The sequence below is a fragment of the Rhinopithecus bieti genome, unplaced genomic scaffold, assembly GCF_001698545.2.
Source record: "Rhinopithecus bieti isolate Rb0 unplaced genomic scaffold, ASM169854v2 scaffold_10347, whole genome shotgun sequence".
NCBI lineage: Eukaryota > Metazoa > Chordata > Mammalia > Primates > Cercopithecidae > Rhinopithecus > Rhinopithecus bieti.
Genome location: NW_016806836.1, coordinates 5,811,619 through 5,830,708, shown reverse-complemented (window position 1 = coordinate 5,830,708; position 19,090 = coordinate 5,811,619). Strand labels below are relative to the sequence as shown.

Below are 19,090 nucleotides of genomic sequence, written 5' to 3'. Positions count from 1 at the left end.
CCAGGGCTACACTGAGTGGTAGAGAGTCCAAGGAAGCCAGTATTTGGTGATGGGGCATTTAGAACTGATGACTAGGACAAAGACACCAGGATCAGGACTTTCTAAGACATGGAGGTGCAAAGTACACCATATATCTTTTCAAGACTAGTGCATGGTCCCCTCCCTTGTCCTCCTCCCTCAACCTTCCTCTATGGGATTAAAATCTAAGAGTAACCCTAGTCATCGCTATGTCTGCAGGTCCTCATAGTCCTAGCAATGCATAAGATCAGTTGACTGAATACTGAATAGTGCAAGTGAACCACTGTGATCTCTCCTGACTTAAAATTAGCATAATGATTCATTCAACAAATACCATTCAATCATATTCATATGCCAAGTACCATACTAGTCTCCAGGTATATAGTAGTAGTCTGGATAGAAGTGGTCTGTGCAATCATGGTTTAAAAGCCTGGTGAAGATGACAGACATTAACCAACACATTATTAAATGAATAAACATTTGCATACAAGATATTTCTGACACATGCTAGGAGGGACTAGAATGTAATAAACTTAAAAAAAAAAAAACACAAGTAGCCACTGTTTAGATAGATAATTTAGTGAATCCATCAAAAGAAGGCATTTAATCATAGACCTGAAGGATAAAAAATGGCTAAACAGTGAAATATAGAGTGGAAGACTGTTCTGGAAAGAGCAAACATAATTGTGAAAGCTATATTTTGGGAAATGCTTAGTGTTTTCAAAAAACAGGAAGGAGGTCAATATGACTGGACTATACTGAGCAAGACAGGGAGTAGCCAGAGATGAGACTAAAGATGTTGACAGAAGTCATGCCATTCTAAGCCTTGTAGGCCATGGGGTTCTTTTTTACTTCATCTGGAGGGCAATGGGAAACTTATAACGAATTTTTGGTTGAGTAATGGCATTGTGAGTTTACATTTTAAAACTGAAGAACAGGCTAGGCAAATGGCTATTTCATAAATAAAGCATAACGAAGATACTGAGTTATTGGTATGCATCTGCTGATGGATCAATTTGAAAGGAGAATTATGGGATAGAATGAGAAGGGTTACAGAGAGGGTGCCAGGGACCAGATAGGCAAGTGTGTGTATTTGCTAGAACACAGCTGGCTGAAGATTCACTGGGTGACCATTTGGGTCCCCACTGCAGCAGAGACAGAAGTGACTGTTAGTTTGGAATGACTTTTATTTTCTGAGTCTCTGTCATGTCTGTACATCAGTGGGAATTTTATCTAACCTAGATCAAAGATCCTGAAGATAAAAGAAGGTTTCACCTTGGAAAAACTCAACTGGTCCAATGAGATATTAACTGAATAAGGACACTCATTTCAAAGTCAGACATGTCCAAAAATGTCCAGGATATCAAACCCTCAAAATATTGACTAATCAGTACAATATGGAGCAAGTAGGGAGATCTAGTCAATACTCTCAGCTTAAAAATGGTTTCAAGAATGGAATGCCATAGAACACCTTCTCTTTACCATTGCTTCATTACAAAGAGTTGGCTATACTTGTTGGGTTGTAGTGATTGTTAATCCTACAAGCAGGTGTGTGTGTGTGTGTGTGATCAAATTTCCATGTGCACCAGTATTTTGTGCTGTCACTTTCCTTGAAGTCTCATATGTGCAGAAACAATACTTACTTAAAGCTTTATCCACTCCAACTCTCCAAAACATTTACCTTACTATCACTAAGATGATCTTTCTAAAACTGGACTCCTTTTAGTCCAGTTTTCTTTCTGCTTCTTAAAATTTATGTTAGCTCCTTGCAGAAACATAATACATTTGCAACTCCCTAGTATTCGAGACCCCAGTTCCTGATTACCTCTTCAGGTTCATCTTTTACCACTTAATCCTATGGTCCTAATATTTCAAGTACTACAGAGAAGCCAAACCTTGTATAATTATAAGTGCAGTGTAAGGAAGGTCTTCCTGGGAACTTAACGGCAAGGAAGACCAGCACCATGGATAGAGACACCGTCCCCTGCCCTTCACACTGTCTTTCAGGATGTAGGAAGAAGTTAACATTACTGATGTCTTTTGGACTCTGGACGTTAGGGAATACATTTATACTAACAAGGAATTGTACAAGAGAGCAAAAACTATAGATTTGTAAAATTTGCAGAGACTACCAAACTACGTGCTTGTAATGGCAGAATTATCACTCTAATCCAAGTGGAAAATGGAGATTTTGAAAATTTTCCTATTATTGGCTATATTAGCCAAGTAGACTTTCCCACCTCTATGCCCCTGTGTATGTATTCTATTTTAGAATAATGTGGTAGCTTGTCTCCAGGATGACCACAATTGATTCCTTCTCTTCCTATATGCATATGCCATTTTTCCTATAGAAGGGTTGAGTCTGCTCTTCTACTTAAATTTAGGCTAATGTGTGACTGCTTTTAACAATGATATACAGCAGAAGTGAAGCTGGCTAGTTCTGAGCCTAGATTTAGGAGGACTAGCATTCCTTCTGGCTTTCTCAAAACACTTGCTCTGGGGGAAGACAGCTATCATGCAAGACGTACAGTTACTGTGAGTCTGTCATGCTACAGGGAAGCCTAAGGTGGATATATAGGGAAGGAGGAATTTCAACCAACCCTAGAAGTTGCAGTCATTATAGCATAGGGGTTAGATATGCAAATGAGGGAGCCATTTGGGCCTTCCATCCCTGACAGATGCCACCTAAGGAAGAACTGAGGTCCCAGACATGTTGTCCTACAAGAGCTGTCACAGTCATCTCCAGCCATTCAAGTCATCCCAGCTGAGGCTCCACATTTTCAAGCAGATACAAGCTATCCCTGTTGTAACCTATCCAAATTCCTGGCCCAAAAAATTATAAGCCAAACACAATAGTTGTTGTTTTACACTGTTAAGTTGTGGTATGGTGTGTTACACCAAAACAAAGGGCAATAACTTATTTCTTCTTTTCTGCATTGACTAATTCTGACCACACATTATTTAAGATTCAACTTCTCTATGATGTTTTCTTTGATCACCTTGAAGTAGCTTAAGGATTCTATTTCTATTTCCTGCTGGTATTTCCTTCTTTCCTTCCTTTCCTTCCTTTCCTTCCTTCCTTTCCTTCCTTTCCTTCCTTCCTTCCTTCCTTCCTTCCTTCCTGCCTTCCTGCCTTCCTGCCTTCCTTCCTCCCTCCCTCCTTCCCTCCTTCCCTTCCCTCCTTCCTTTTCCTCCTCCCTCCTCCTCCCCTCTCCCTCCTCCTCCTCCTTCTTCTTCTTCCTTCTCTCTCTCTCTCTCTCGACAGAATTTCACTCTGTTGCCTAGGCTGGAGTGCAATGGCATGATCTCGGCTCACTGCAACCTACACCTCCTGGGTTCAAGTGATTCTCCTGCCTCAACCTCCTGAGTAGGTGGGATTATAGGCATGCACCACCACACCCGGCTATTTTTTTTTTTTTTTTTAATTTTTAGTAGAGATGGGGTTTTGCCATGTTAGCCAGGGTGGTCTCGAACTTCTGACCTCAAGTGATCCACCCACCTCAGCCTCCCAAAGTGTTGGGATTACAGGCATAGGTCGCTGCACCCAGCTCATTCCTGCTAGTATTAAACTCATCTTGGCCTCTTCTCACCTAGAGAAGAAGTTGATATCCTATCAACTCACCATGGCTTCTTCTCGCCTAGAAAACCAGCATGGTCCAGATATCTTCCTTTTTACCTCACAGTTTTTACTTCAGAGTTTCAGTAACTGGAGTAACATCTCTGCTGCCAGGACAAGTGGTGTAGAAAAGCCAGGTCTCCATGACCACATAGATTAAACCCATGTAACAGGTGCCCATCACCTCCCAGAACCTCCTCAGAATACTGTTGTTCCCATGGCTACCTGTAAGGTCATCCATCCTATCGAGAACCACAACCTATTGTTACATATGCTTCTTTTCTTTACTGTTTTTCTTGGTTCTTCCATAGGGAGGGCCATATAGTAGCCCATCTGAATTTCTGCCTATATTTGTATGTGGTCTGATGATCACCAGCTGTACCCTCTTCCTATTCCTATGATTGAAGGACGAATTGTATCAGATTCCCAGACCCAAATGGTTGACTTCTTGAGGATATTTTGAGTAGCAGCTTCTAGTTTTGTAGGAACCATAAAAAGGGCTTTATAAAATTCCCTTCAGTGTTGGCTACTGTGGGTGGTGGCAGGAGTGGGAGAGCGGCTAAGATCCAGATAGCATCTAACTGGCAAGGCATCATCCTTTGATTTCTTTATCCACCTTTATTCAATTCCGAATGCTGAAAACAGGACAATAGTTTGTGATGTCAGCTGTATCAAGCTTTCTAAATATTCCTTTTAGTTTTCTCTGAGCATGTAGGATTTATATACCCATCTTGTCTATTTATCCAACTATTCATCTACCCATCTGTCAAGAAGAGTTTCAGGTATTCATTCTGTGCCACACACTGTGCCAAATGTTGAGGATACAGTAATAAGCAGAAAATAAATGGTCCTTCCCTCTCAAGCTTGCCATCTAACAGAGGGGTCAGACACTCTGCTGAGGATAGAGTAGTAAACAAAAACATTGTCCTCCTTTCTTCACCTTCCCATGTAGTAGGGGGGTCAAGTCGTAAACACATTTGCAAACTACAGTCATTGCTGAGAAAAAAGGTGGAACACAATTATGTGATAGCACCTAACAAAAGAAATCCAATCTGGTAAAGGGAGAAGGGGGTCAGGAAAGGAAGAAATGTAAGAATGGAGGTCTAAAGGAATCAATTAGGAGAAGAGCTATGGGTATGGCTATGAGTGTAGCCAGGGATCTAGATGAGGAGTTGGAAAACATTTCTGACAAAGACCAGAGAGTAAATATTTTAGGCTTTGTGGGCTAGGTGGTCTCTGTGGCAACTACTCAACTCTACCATTGTAGTACAAAAGCAGCCATAGGAAATGCATGAACAAATAAGCACGGCTGTGTTCTAATAAAGCTTTATTCTAATAAAGACACAGTGCACTGGATTTGGCCTATAGGCCTCCCATCCCACACTCCTTCTACCACATTCCTTCTACCACAGGACCTTTGACCACGCCATTGCTCTGTCTAGCAGTAGCATGGTCAAAGGTCCTGTGGTGGAAGGAGTGTGACAAAGTTTAAGTACTGTGAGAAGATTATGGTGTCACTGGAGCTCACAGGGAAAGGGGAAATGAGATGAGGGAGCCTGGGGAAGGTCAGAAGGACAAGTCCTATATGTGAAATCAGGATTGGGACTTTGATCTTTAGCTTATAAACAATCAGAAGCAATAGAATTGTTTTAACCCAGGGATAAGTGGGGCAACATGTTTAGATTTGCCTTGAAAAGGCCTCCCTGGCTGCTATGAAAAAAAACAGACTAGAGAATGACAAGGATGGATATGAGGATTATTTAGGAGTTGTGGATCTTATTCAGGTAAGAGATGATGATGACTTGGACAAGGATGGAGGTAGTGGAAATGGAGGAAAATAGATGGATTCTAGATATATCGAAGATGTAGACTTATCAAAACTTGGTGTTGAACTCGATGTGGGAGGTGAGAGAGAGGAATGTGTCAAGATTAATCTATGTTACATCTCTGCTGAATGTATCCTTGCTATTAAGGGGAATTGAAATTTTATTTCATTTTCAGCCTCCATATAATTAGGATATCAACTCATATGATTGGTAAGTTGAAAAGTAAATCATCTGAACAGAGATGAATCACAGGTTAATGGTCCACGACAGCTCCCCCACCCTCACTGGACACCATTCTCCTGGCAGCTTCTGCACACAGCTCTACTGGACATGCCAAGTCATATAACTATTATCTGTGTTCCCTATTTCATGGGCTTTTATGAGAGTAGAAATGTCATTTATTATGCCACTAATAGTTATTATTTTGATTAGTGGAAACTTGTGCTCATTTAACATCTGTCTATTCTACAGGCGAGCGTAAATTTGAGATGTGTTTGATGTCTGGTGGGGTGGGCAGTTCTTTCCACCTAGTTAAGAACATCTCACTAAAAGTCAACCAGTGCTGAGTAACTAAACATCATGGAACCCCTTTTCAAAATTGTGTAGGAAGCAACCCAGAGAATTATGGAAGTGGTGATGCACTGAGCATAGGGGCTTTGCCCATCCTTGGCCCTTTGCCATTTCCTTCTACTACCTCACATGCAGCTTTTCAATCTTTGTGATAGTCAATCCTATGGCTCTTCCATTGACTTTCCTAGATCCACTCCCAACCGTTAATACATAAACCAGACCTCAGGTTCTTGCCGTAAATTTCTACTTTGAATATAGAGATCCTATCACAATCCAGGCTGAGTAGATGTTGATGGAGTCCTCTAATCCATCAACTCCTTCACACATTCTGAGTTCCATCCCAGGATCCAGGTGGATTTCCAGAATGGTCTGCACTTGGACCACATTTACACAGCCCCATTTATAGTCCACTGTTTTGATGTTATACCCTGAGCTTTAACTGACGGCTTTTCTATAGGTCCTCCTATATGTAAGTCTTGGCTCAAAGTTCTGGTTCTTCCATTCACTTGCCGTGTGATCCAAGGCAATGAGTTTCACCACTGTGGGCCGCAGTTTCCCTATTCATGGCAAAGTCTCCAATCACATTGTATACAAAATGTAGTGAACATTTATATTGCCAGGCCAGGCCCCTCTGCTGAGATCCAGACCCCCAGAGCCCACTGCCAACCTGGCATCTCTTCCATGACTCAATAGCACCTCAAACCTAATTGCCCTAGATGTAAATGCCCCCTCTTCTGCTTCAAATCTGGCCCCTTCCTGTGCTATCTCATTTAGCATCACCACCACCTACCTAGAGTGAGTACAAGCAGAAAGGAAGAGCTTCAGGGCTAAGGCCGGGGACACTTCAATGATTAGAGGTTGGGAACAAGAGGATGAACCAGTAAAGAAGAATGAGAAGAAATGGTTAGGGAGGAAGGCAAAAAACAAGTAGAGTAAAAGTCAAGCAAAGAAAATGTTTCCAGAAGGAGGGGCTGCTGATAGGTCCGTCATGTGAACCTAGGTTCAAGCCCAGGCTTGGTTTCATGGTAGCTATATGACCTTGAGCAAGTTACTTAAGTTCTCTGAGCCTCAGTTTCCATAACATGCCTCATAGCATTGTTGAGCATATTAAATGAAATGAGGCACAGAAAGTGCTTTGTCCAGTAATTACTCACAAAATGTTAGCTAGTAAAATTATTATCTGTGTTTTCAACTCATCAAGGCTGTAGCTTTGAGCAGAGGGGGGGAAGTTGGTCTCCAAGCTTAGTTTATTCTGCTACCTAGCAACTATATATTTGCATCTTCAACATCACTTCTTTATCTCTGATTACTTTAATAAGCACTTTTTAAGTGCCCTGATATAATTCAGGACCACCTGTGAGGTATAGAGAACAATTCTATTTTCTTCTCAAGATGTAGCAGCCTAGGATAAATTGTCAAAAAGCAACTTCAGCCTTGTAACTTTACTGAGGTCTCTTTGAAAGGGTATTGAGGGAAGGTTGGGCCAGCCGACAGTGACAGTGAAGGTCTGTAACTGATAAAATGCACTCTGCTTATCTACAATGGAAAGCTGTATCTATACAACTCAAAGAGCATACAAAGCCGGGTTCCAAAATCACACAAGGACACCTGACACTGGGATCACTCCAATTCCCAAGCAGGTTACCCTTCCTGCTTGGGAATTTAAATTGTACACAAATGTGAAGTCGTTTGTAAAGTGAATTTAAATGGTACACAAATGTGAAGTTGTTTCCAAGGAGGCTCCAGCTACCATTCTAACTTCATCTCTGGCCATACACTCTTCACACAGAGTATCTTGGATTTCAAAGCCACTTCTCTGAATCCACCAGACCTCACACTTCATACCTCCAAGCTTTTGTCCCTTCCACCTGGGTCAGTCTCTTCTCTTGCACTATTTTCAAATCAAAATCCATCTCCTTACATTGTATTTTCCAAATCACGTAGCCAGAATTAATCACTTGCTGGGTGTCTGATCAGTGTTTCTGGGACACTATACATGCCTTTTCTCTATCACTTATCACATTTATTGAAACTAATCCACTTACAACTCTCCTCTTGGAGGACAGTAATATCATTGAAGGCAGAGACCATGTCTTATTTATCTTTACAATCCCCAAAATGCTTGGCATATAGTCAGCATTCATTGAATATTTAAAGGAACACCTCAGCTACTCCTAAAACCAGGAGATGAAAAGTATAATTCAATTTGGGAAGGTTCTATTTATGCAGAAATCAGATTAGGAGTCTACAGAAAATATTACATAGAAGACAAACAGTTGTTGACTGTACTTCATTCCTTTGAAGGGTACCAAGGGACAAATCTAGAATGGTCGTGTCCCTAATTAAAGGCCACGGGCCCAATTCTAGCTCTGGTTCTACTAGTGACTCATTCAGTGATCTTGGGAAAACTCTCTGTGACTCGAATCTCCATTTTTAAGATGAGAAGTTTGGATCAATAACATCTAAGGTAATTTTTAGTTTTAGTTTGATTATGTATAACTACTATATCATTTTTTGAGTCTAATATTCTTCTCTGAAACTTAACGCCTTAGTGTTCCTGATAGAAAATCGGTCAACTTTCTCAAGGCTACCTAAATTTCCATTTTGTAACTTCTAAGGAATAAACAATTCCATTCAACTTTGGGTTACCAGGAACTTAATAAATGTGTCCTTTAATCTGTCAGCCAAGTGGATGATTGTAAAATATTCAATAATTCCTGTAAGATATTCAATAAAACTGGAGGGGGCAAACTTGTAACATTCAATTCTTCTACAAGATTCAATTTAATCTTGGAGCAACCTGAAAATATAATTGTTCCTGCAAACAGGATTTTTGCATTTTTGAGTTCTTTTTCACAATGCTCTGTTGAGCTCTCGATTACAGTGTGTGACTCATCATTGCTTTTCCTTGTAAATTTCCACTCCTTCCATCGTGACTCTTAGATTGTTCACTGTTTAGACAAAAGGAGACAAAATCAAAGATATGGTTGAGAGAGATTCCCAGATTTGGAGATCCTCATAACTATTAATAGGCTTTAGCAGCCTTCAGGTCCAGTACTCCTGTGGCAATAACCTCTTGGTGCATCTTCCCAGGGAGGTGAGCTAGAGTCTTCCTCTCCTAGAGAGCCCATAATTCTACTATCATGAAAGATAGCTTTAGCAAATAAAGAACAAGGGCTTGAGTCTGACAGTCCTGGGCATTACTTTGAGCTATTGATTCTCAAACTTGAACACGCCTCTGAATCACCTGGAAGGCTTGTTAAATCTGATTGCTTGGCCCTAACCCTAGAGTTTTGGGTTTAGCAGGTCTGAGGTAGGGCCTGAGAATTTGCTTGTAACAAGTTCCCAGGGGATGCTGATGCTGCTGTTCTGGAGATCATGCTTTGAGAACTACTGCTTTGAACAGATGCCTCAGTGTCTGTGGCCTTAAGTTTCCTTGTCTATAAAATGGGAATGATAACATCTACAGAAGGCAGCATGGAGGAGTAGTCTTGGGCTAAGAGCCTCAGGGTGTCAGGCTGACCTAGGTTTGAGTTCCAGCTCTGCCATTTAAAGCTACAAAGCCTTAGGCAAGTTCCTTACTATTTTAAAGCCTGTTTCCTCACCTTTAAATTATCAGGTATAATCATAACACTTATTTAATTTTCCCACTATACCAACGAGATAGGAATGCATACAGAACACTCAGCATGGAAATGGGCATATAATTAATGCTCCATAGATAATAACTAGGATCATAAATATTAACAATGTAATAATTACTACATTTCGAGGCCCCAGACTAGGAGGATTAAGTGATTGGCTGACACAACCAGAAATAAAAAAAAATAGCCCAGTAGGCTTGGCAAACAGGGCCAAACCTAACAAGAAACAGAACAGACAAAATGTAAAATCTTTCATTTGGACTCCCAAAGTCATCTTCATCTGGGCTGACTGAGGCAGCCCTAGCTGGAAGCCATGATTTCTACATTAGGCAGTCATGTAATGAATATTTAGAGGTTAATTAAAACATGAGTGGTATATTCTAAACCCAGGTTTAGGATCAGAGTGAGGGTGATGGTGGCTCTCTGAACTCCCAGTGACTCAGCCCAATGTAGAGGGTCATGGTTGTCTTGGAAACCACACATTCCGTGGGCATGGACCAAATGGAGATAGAAGGGTCAAAAGAGATTTTGAGCAGACTGAAAAACAGAAATTTATTCCGAGGAGGGCTGATGGCTGACGCAGTGACTGTTTAGCCTGAGGGAAGGACCTGGGCACACAGGTAGCTGCAATCAAATATTTGGGGAGGGTGTGGGTGCTGCAGGAGGAGAAGCACTGATTCCATTACCCTGTGTGACACCAGAGGGCAGACAAAGGCCAGCACATGGTTGCTAACTAATACATGGTTGTGTACAAAAGCAGGAATGAATGAAGTTACAGAGGACAGATTTTGGCTTAATCAAAGAGAGAATACATTATGAGAAAAGTTGGAACCAGTTCTGGGCTTGGAACTACAAGATCTTAGTGTGAATTCCAGCTCCATCATTCATTCATTCATTCATTCATTCATTCATATATTCAAACAAGTACTCAATGAGTACCTGATGGGCCAGAGAGTTGGGCAACTGTCAGTGCGTAATGATCAACAACCATGGTGGGGGGTGTTGTGGGGGGTCTAGGAAGCAATGCTTAATACAGCCCTTAGCTTGGGGGCATCAATGATGCCATTTATGAAGTCAAGATAATAATTCCTAACTGGTTGCATTGTTTTGAGGATCAGAGACAATATGTGAACAGCACCTAGCAAACTGACTGACCCAGAGAAAGTATCAAGCAAATGTAGCAATCCTTGATATCACACATCATCAAGTCAAGAGTTTCCCCAGAGAAGATCAGGGTCAGGCCAATTTTCCCAGAGACCCATTTCCCAGCCAGCTGGCCATCGTCCTGAAAGGGTTAAGGAATCTTTACAAAGAATTTACCACCACCTCAGTCAGCCTCTATTGTTTTAAAAAGCCATGATCTGTCTTCCTTATTTGAATTGCTTTAGTTACATAACATGTTCCTAAAATAATCTGGCTAAAATTTTGCCTGGTACTTCCTTATGCCTGCCTCATCGCTAATGAACCATCCCAAGGGAGTATCAAGCCTGAACATTCTCTGACTTTCCCATAAAGAAACCCTTTTATGAGTTCTGTGTGGGAAAGAACAGGGAGAACATCAGGTTTCAGGGTCCACCCTCCTCATTGCCAGCAAATCTCTCTTAAGGTTACTGTGTGCTGCCTGCCAGGTATATTTTGGTCACGTTGGAAGTTACAAAGTCAGGGAAAGGGTCCTGTGGCTCTTTGTGTAGGCTTCCATTGCACAAAGTCCTGTAACAAAGATGCGCTTTCTTGAACCATTTGTCTCCACTGCCAGGCTGCAAGCTCTCTGTTAGGTAGGGGCCATTCTTTGCTCATCTCTCTCTATAACTTCCCAGGGATTGGTCTAGCTTTGGAATGCCTAAGGATGGGACCACTGGTCTGCAGTCCCACTTTCCTAAGAGGGTCCTAGTAGGATGATTCCGGCGGAACCTGTCCGTGAGTACGTCCACTTGGCAGCTGCCTTCTTGAGGCAGGAGTTTTGGGGAATAGAGGAACCAGTAAGGAGCACTGTTCTCCCACCCAGAAAGGCTATTTCCCCTTGATTTCCTGTCTCTCCTTCACTCGCCTTCACGGTACAGAGACAGCTAAAGGTCAGAGGAAAGGTAAAGTTGCTTGGTTTTGAAAGTAGAGTATCCGCTCTGGGGTCCAGGGCCCATTATCTATTTGTCATATGACTTTAAGAAGGTCTTTTAATATCTGAGAGCATCAGTTTCCTCAACTGCAAGATGAATTTGATAATAATCATATGGACTGTACAGGGTTACTGAGAGAATGACTAAGATTCCATATTTGAGCATGCTTATCATAGTACCTGGCACCTTGTGGGAATCTGCTAGGCTCCATGCCAGTACCTGGCCCCGGGCCTCTGTTCAAACAGAACACAGCTGTGGCAGCAGCTTCTGCCCACATGGTAGAAAAGCCGGCTGCCCTATCAGTAAGGAAGTGAAGTTCTCCCTTTCTCCCAGCTGTCAGAGACCTTCCTCAGTTAGACTGGTGAATGCTGGGCTACCATCCACAGCACAGGAGAAGGAACACTGGTTTAGGAGTCAGATAGCCCTATTTGCTTCTAATTCTATCCCTACTGTTTCTTCGTTGTGTGACTTTGGGCTTATTTACTTCAGTTTTCTCTGAAGCTCAATTTTCTCATTCACAAAATAGGAATAATATCTAATGACAGGGTTCCTAGGGAGCTTCAGCGTGGAATTTATATAAAGCACAAGTTTTAGCACATAGTAGGTGCCCAATAAAAGTTTTCTTCTTCTTTGGGGATTTTCTACCAGAAATCTCAGCGCCAAAGTGGAATTTAAAAGTTATCAGACTGCGTATTTTAGATTAAATTTTAATGTAATGTAGTTATATTTCAATATATCCTGGTCCTGACCTTCACATTTTCCTGATACTGATTATTTATTTTTCTATTTTTTAAATTGTAGGTTATTTTATTGGATATATCCCCAAATTCTTTGCAGAATGAGACGGATAGACTCTAACTAAAACCAGGAGAAATGTATTCTCATTACAACTCTGCAATGTATGTATGATTTGGGCCATAAAAGCTCTCTGAACCTCAGTTTCCTCATCTGTAGAATGGGAGTAATTAAAAACCTACTAGCGATCTTATTCCTACAGGAATAAGGAACTATTGCTGGAGTGTTTTGCAGAAGGACTTTGTAAATCATGAAAGGCTTACAAGTAGATACATGTATTATTTGTGATACAATACCTCATTTTATTCATCTTTGAAACTACCTCTCTCCCCAGACTGTGCCCCATGACTTACAGCACAGGGTTAGGCATGCACTGAGAAAAAGGCCATTAAATCTCACCTCCAAGGTCACACTTAGCAGAGAGCTAGATGGCCCCGTGTCTGTCTCATCACCCTTAGAGAAGGATTGCCTTTACCTTCCAGACATGGAATAATTCCATAGACGGGAAGCATAAAAATAAGGACAGAGTTAACTCCTGGTACCCAGTAGGCAAGTGAATCTGTCAAATGCCATTATGGGAAGAGTAGACAACCAAGTCCCCATATCACAGGAGTTCAACAAGGATTTGTTCTGAAGCATTTTTGTTTGGACTGAAAATGAACAAGAAGATGACACGTGAACAAAAGAGATAAAGAAGAAGATTTAAGCGCCAGAAGAAAGACCCAGAAAATGATCCCAGTGAGCAAAAGATCACAGAGAAAAATAACAAGTACAGAGGGCAGTAAGATCAAAATCAGATTACTTAATAAAAGCTAGCATTTCTTTAAATGGAAAACAATGCACATTGGTTGTCCTTGAAATGTGACATGTACTCCTTTTTTCAAGAATGCCCAGGCACTCCAAAGCAACAGCCATATCTAACAAAGCCCCATCACCCTAGAGCCCTGGAGGTCATTGTTCCTATATAATAGTAGGAGGTTTGATTGAATAGATGTCACAGAACGTAGCAGTCACTTGAAATAGAAAACCCCAGAAAATAAACCTGTGCAGGGAGAGGTAGAATTTGAATTAGGTAAGGGCCCACCCGGTCAATAATGAAATAATTGCTCAAGACACATTCTTCTGTAATCTTTTGCAATGTAACAACTATTCTGTGCCCCACCTCTCTCAATGCTCCCTCAAAATTTGCACATAATCTCAGGGCCTCCTAAAGACACCGATTCAGAAGCCAGGCAGTCACTTCCCTAATGTCACAAAAATAGATTCAATTCTACATACATCAGGGTGATTTCAGAAGCAATTTCTCATCTCTGGTGTAAGCATTACTTACATTTCCCCCCCTCAAATCTCATCCCAGTGGTTCCACAGGGCATTTTAAAAGGTACCTGATGCATTCTAGGGCAGTCAAAAGATCCTGAGAGTGTTTTTGCAGCTATAGCCTGAGGACGTCAGATGCATAGAGAGTCCTAATGTATTCAGTGATTCAGACAAATGCAAAATTTTCTAATAATTGAGTATAAGTCAATCATTATTTAAATATTTTAGAAAGCAATATTGTTATAATGAATGCATATATGCAGTTATATATGCATATTTGTGTATATATGACTGTGTAGGTTTATAAATCTCTGTATGTATTTACATGTCTGTGTAAATATAAAACACATCTGCATGCACATACATACATACCTCAATCATTTGGAAAGTTTGTCCCTGGCCTTTAAAACATCTAATTAGGTTTCATTGGATATTTCTCCTCTTCCTTTATGGCAAGTTAAACTATTTCAGTCTTGGGTGTTTTCATCTTAAGGGTCTAAGTTTTGGCCCATAGCGAACAGTGACAATGTTCTCCTTTCAAACACAAGAAATCAGTGTTACCCAGGTTTGCATTTGAGATCAGAAAGATTGAGAACCAATATCTAAAATTTCAGGGTCACAATGATTGTCATGAATTTTTGGCCATAATCATTTTGCTTTTCCGAGTCCTCCCAGGGTACTTTTACAAATGGAAAAAAAAGTGAGCACAAGAGGCTGGACTGGACAGAAAAGGATGAATTGGTATTACTTGGCCAGTACTTTCAATCAGATAAACTTGCAAATGAACTTCTCTGCCCCAGGTCCAAAAACAGGGGATGCAGTGACCCCTTAGCATAGCCAGAGACTCAGTGAGCTCCTGATAAGCCTTTCTCATTTTTTCTATTATTATTAATTGACAGTAATTAATTATATATATATTTATGGGGTATAGTGTGATACATGTATATAATGTATAATAATCAGGATAATTAGTATATTAATCACCTCAAAATGTATCATTCTTGTGTTAGAAACATTCAAAATCCACTGTTTTAGCTATTTGAAAATATGCAATAAACTGTTGTTAATTATAGTCACCTTACAGTACAAAAGAACATTAGAACTTATTCCTCCTTGCTACCTATAAGTTTGCAACAGAGGTTGGTTTACAGATACAAAATTATAGCTAGGATGTTCCTTTCTTTTAAGGAAAAATCAAGCCCATTTTCTTGTCAACCCTGGTCTGCGTCAACAACCAATTTCCCTGCTTCTAGGACATGTATGAGTCTCAGTGATTTATCTGGATTGAAAATGGAAAAAAAAAGGACTGGCTTCATGGTTAGGCAAACCGCAAATTTGCTCTGATCCCTAAGAAAAACAGAAGTTAAATATTTGCTCATAATCAGTATGTACCATTAGACTTTGTCTTTAAAAGCCATTTTCTAACCTTAAGAAGAACTCAAACTTACCATCACGGGTAATGTGCAAAGTGGTATGATGTGTCTATTAATATGATGCAAAGGGAAGTACGTCATATCGGCTACGTCATATTTTTGCCAAAATGTTTAACCTGAATGTAATCATGATGAAAAAAAGTAGACAAATCTGGATTGTGGAACACTCTGAAGGACCACAGCCCTAGACTTTAAAAAAATGTCAAGGCCGGGCATGGTGGCTCACGCCTGTAATCCCAACACTTTGGGAGGCTGAGGCGGGTGGATCACGAGATCAGGAGATTGAGACCATCCTGGTAAACACGGTGAAACCCTGTCTCGACTAAAAAAATACAAAAAATTAGCAGGGCGTGGTGGCAGGCACCTGTAGTCCCAGCTACTTGGGAGGCTGAGGCAGGAGAATGGTGTGAACCCAGGAGGCGGAGCTTGCAGTGAGCGGAGATTGTGCCACTGCACTCCAGCCTGGGCGACAGAGTGAGACTCTGTCTTAAAAAAATAAAAATAAAAAAAAAGTCAGTATCCTGAAAGCAAAAGTTGAGAGGGCTGTTCTAGATCAAAGAGAGACACCTGAAAATCAAATACAATGTGAGCACTCTGATTGGATCCTGGATTAAAATAACAAGCAATAGAGAACATTTGGAGGACATTGAGGCAATTTGACTGTGAACTGGTATATTAGATCACTGAAGTAAGATTATACTTTATTGTGGTTATGTTCAAGAGGTGTCCTAGTTCTTAGGAAACACATGCTGAATTCTCTGGAGGTAGAGTGTCATGACGTCTGCAACTTACTTCTAAATGGTTCCAAAATATTTGGGGGAAAAAAAAATGGATAAGGGGAGAAAGAGAGAGAGGGTGAGTACAGCCAAGTGCAAAAGTGCAAATGTTGCAAAATGGTAGCAATTGGTGAATCGAGGTAAAGCGTATATGACTATTAATTCTGCAATCTTCTCAACATTTTTGTAGGTTTAAACTAATCTCTCTTCCCCAAGGCAGCACATCAGTATCTGAGCATAGCTATTGCCTCTGTCCAAGTGCTGTGTTCTAAATCTGGGTGCCTATGAGAACTCTCTGAATGACTTACAAAATCCATATCCCTCAGTTGGGTCCCACCTCTCATCCCCCAGGAGATTTTGATTCAGGAGATCAGGTGTGGGGCCCAGATATGGATGTGTTGAAAATTTCCCCAGGTGGGTTCTGTGCTGCACTGGAGCTTAGAAATCATGGGCCTGAGTTACTCTCAGATCTGGATCCATTAAAAACAAGCTGTGTGGCTCTGGGATGGCTGGCCAAACACACTAAGCATTGCATACCTTACCCATAAAATGGGAGCAATAATACTAAAGATCTTACAGGACTATGGTGAGGATGAGAGACAGTGTCTACATTATAGAAGGGGGTAATTTTTTTCTTTCTTTCTTTATCCTCTCATAGATCCCCATCATCCCCAACTGATCATATCTTGAGTGATTTTTACAAAATGGAATTTCTTCCATTTGTAGCTTACATGGTATGTGGAGGACATCCGTGTATGTACAGATTCTTTTAGACTTCTTGCATTACCCAATTTGGGAAGAGGCTGGGAAATCCAGTCTATTAACTGGCTGATATCATGGCTGTAAGAATAGAAGCCAGTCTGTCCACAAGGAAGCCTTAGATGTTGGCAGTCTTGGAGTTCTCCTTAGGATAAGGGTTAACCCTGATATCTTAACCACTCAAATCTTGGGATCCTTTATTAACTCTGCACAAGGACTCAGGTGCCCCTGACCAATGCCACTTGGAACATTGGCTGTGGCTTGGAACTGGCAAACATTTGAGGGATGTGGCTTCCAGTCTAAATATGTAGCTCATCAGCCATTGTATTTTGGATAAGTTGCTTCTCTGAGCCTCAGTTTCCTAAGCACTCAGAGTGGAGACAGTCATAATCTATGACTCACCTACCTTATGTGGTGTATGTGAAACACAGATTTGAAAATCTTAAGCCACTCCATTCAGTGTGGCATATTTTCTCCTTAAGGACATAACCATCCTCCTCCTCTTTCTTTTTTACTGCTATTATTTTTAACCTGCCTCTATTTATGTCCACAAGCAGTTAGGATGACTTGCTCCCATTTCCATCTGATTTTTAAAATATTCCTTTTCACCTTAGGATGAACTGCCCCAAGTCTTTGTCAGGGAGAACCTTCATCCCAGTCCATCTCAGGGAAGCATCCAGACCCTACACCTGGCAGCGCCTGATCAATGTGTGGGGTTCACAGCAGAAGTAGTACTAGGGCCGAGCTGGGCCACGGATGTCCCCTTCCCCTTTGTTGGCTCTACTTACTGAATCCATTGACATCCTGAGAACTAGAAGAGAAGCCTTCATCATTACGGCTGGCGCTGAGCTTGGTGGTGGGTTTGTCAGCAGAGGCCACAGGCCCCATCTCCCTCTGGGCTCCACTCTGGGTCTCCTTCTGCTTCTTGGCCAGCTTCCTTTGGGACATGTGCAAGGGGAAAAACCACAGTCAGATGGTGGCAGTTGCATTAAAGCATTGGGAAGATAGATTGTTCTTCCCCAATCCTCATCCTCAGCCCCAAATCTGGTTCATTCTCCAGAAAAGAATCAAGGCAGAACAAACCATGAATGGTTTCCGTTTACTCAGAAATAGGAGACTCACGCTGCTGCCTCACCCCCGACAATGCGTGTGTTCTATGTTTGAGCCTAAAATGGGAAATCAATGAGACTCGTACAATGCTTCCCCCACTCTCCTTTCAGAGGAAATCAACAAGACTTGTATTCCTTTCCCCAAGTCTCCTTTCAGAGGAAGTGGCTAGACTGGCCTTTCTGTTTCTGTGGCTCTGAATGAAATTAAACATGGAGGCTTGTCTTTCTCAGGAACTGAGCTCATCAAAAACCCACCAAATAATAGTAAAGTGAAGCAGGGGCTGGTGGTTGGAGGTGGATGAGTGTGCAGGTTAGTTTCACAGCTCAAAGGAAGGAAAGTTACAGCTGAATTGATGCAGTCTTATTCCCACGGGAATAAAAGACCCTCAGAACCAGACGGATATTATCATAATATCACTATTTTGATAATAGTAGTGTGGAGCAGTGCTTCTCAAATTTTGGTGTAAATTTGAATCACCTGAAGAGTCACACACACACACAGGCTCTGGATCACTGAAGTAGGACAGGACCTGGAATTCTACATGGCCATCAAGTTCCCCAGGTGATTCTGACACCAACCATTGGAGGTTAAAACCATCAGCTTTGGTGTCAGACAGACTCAGGTTCATAGGTTACCTGTGCTGCCTGCCAGCTGCAAGACCCAGGGCAAATTTCTTACTCTAAATCCTGAACCATTCCTCTATATACTGTGGCAGATGACAGGACCAATCTTATTGGGTTGTGAGGATTAAATGAGACAATGCGTAAAATACACAGAGCACAATGCCTTGCACATAGTGGACACCTGATGCCTAGCAGTTGCTATTCTTGTTTTTTATACTATTGCCAGTGGATCCAACTATATTGCAATGTTCGAATTCCCTCCCCAGCAGCCCCACTGTGGGATCCCATCTCTCCCTGAATTCTTGCAAGTGACATAGACTCTGACCTCACTGAGGAACTAAAAGGTTAGAAAGTTCTTTTCTATGGATTTAAAATCTATGTCCTTTAAATTTTAACTGGATTGGTCTTAGATATATCATAAGAGATACAAAAATATGACTAACTCCTCTTGCATATAAGAGTTATTCAAATATTTCTAAAAAGCCAACA

At 41.3% G+C, this 19,090-nt stretch overlaps 1 protein-coding gene across 1 annotated transcript in view; it reads right to left on the bottom strand.

The window, feature by feature from the left end:
- The window catches only part of PTPRT (protein tyrosine phosphatase receptor type T), an 890,462-nt gene that overhangs the window by 103,895 nt on the left and 767,477 nt on the right, over nucleotides 1-19,090 (bottom strand). Inside the window, exon 15 of the mRNA XM_017878051.1 lies at nucleotides 17,657-17,805. Coding sequence (XP_017733540.1) covers nucleotides 17,657-17,805 — 149 coding nt within the window. The remainder of the gene's footprint in view (nucleotides 1-17,656; nucleotides 17,806-19,090) is intronic.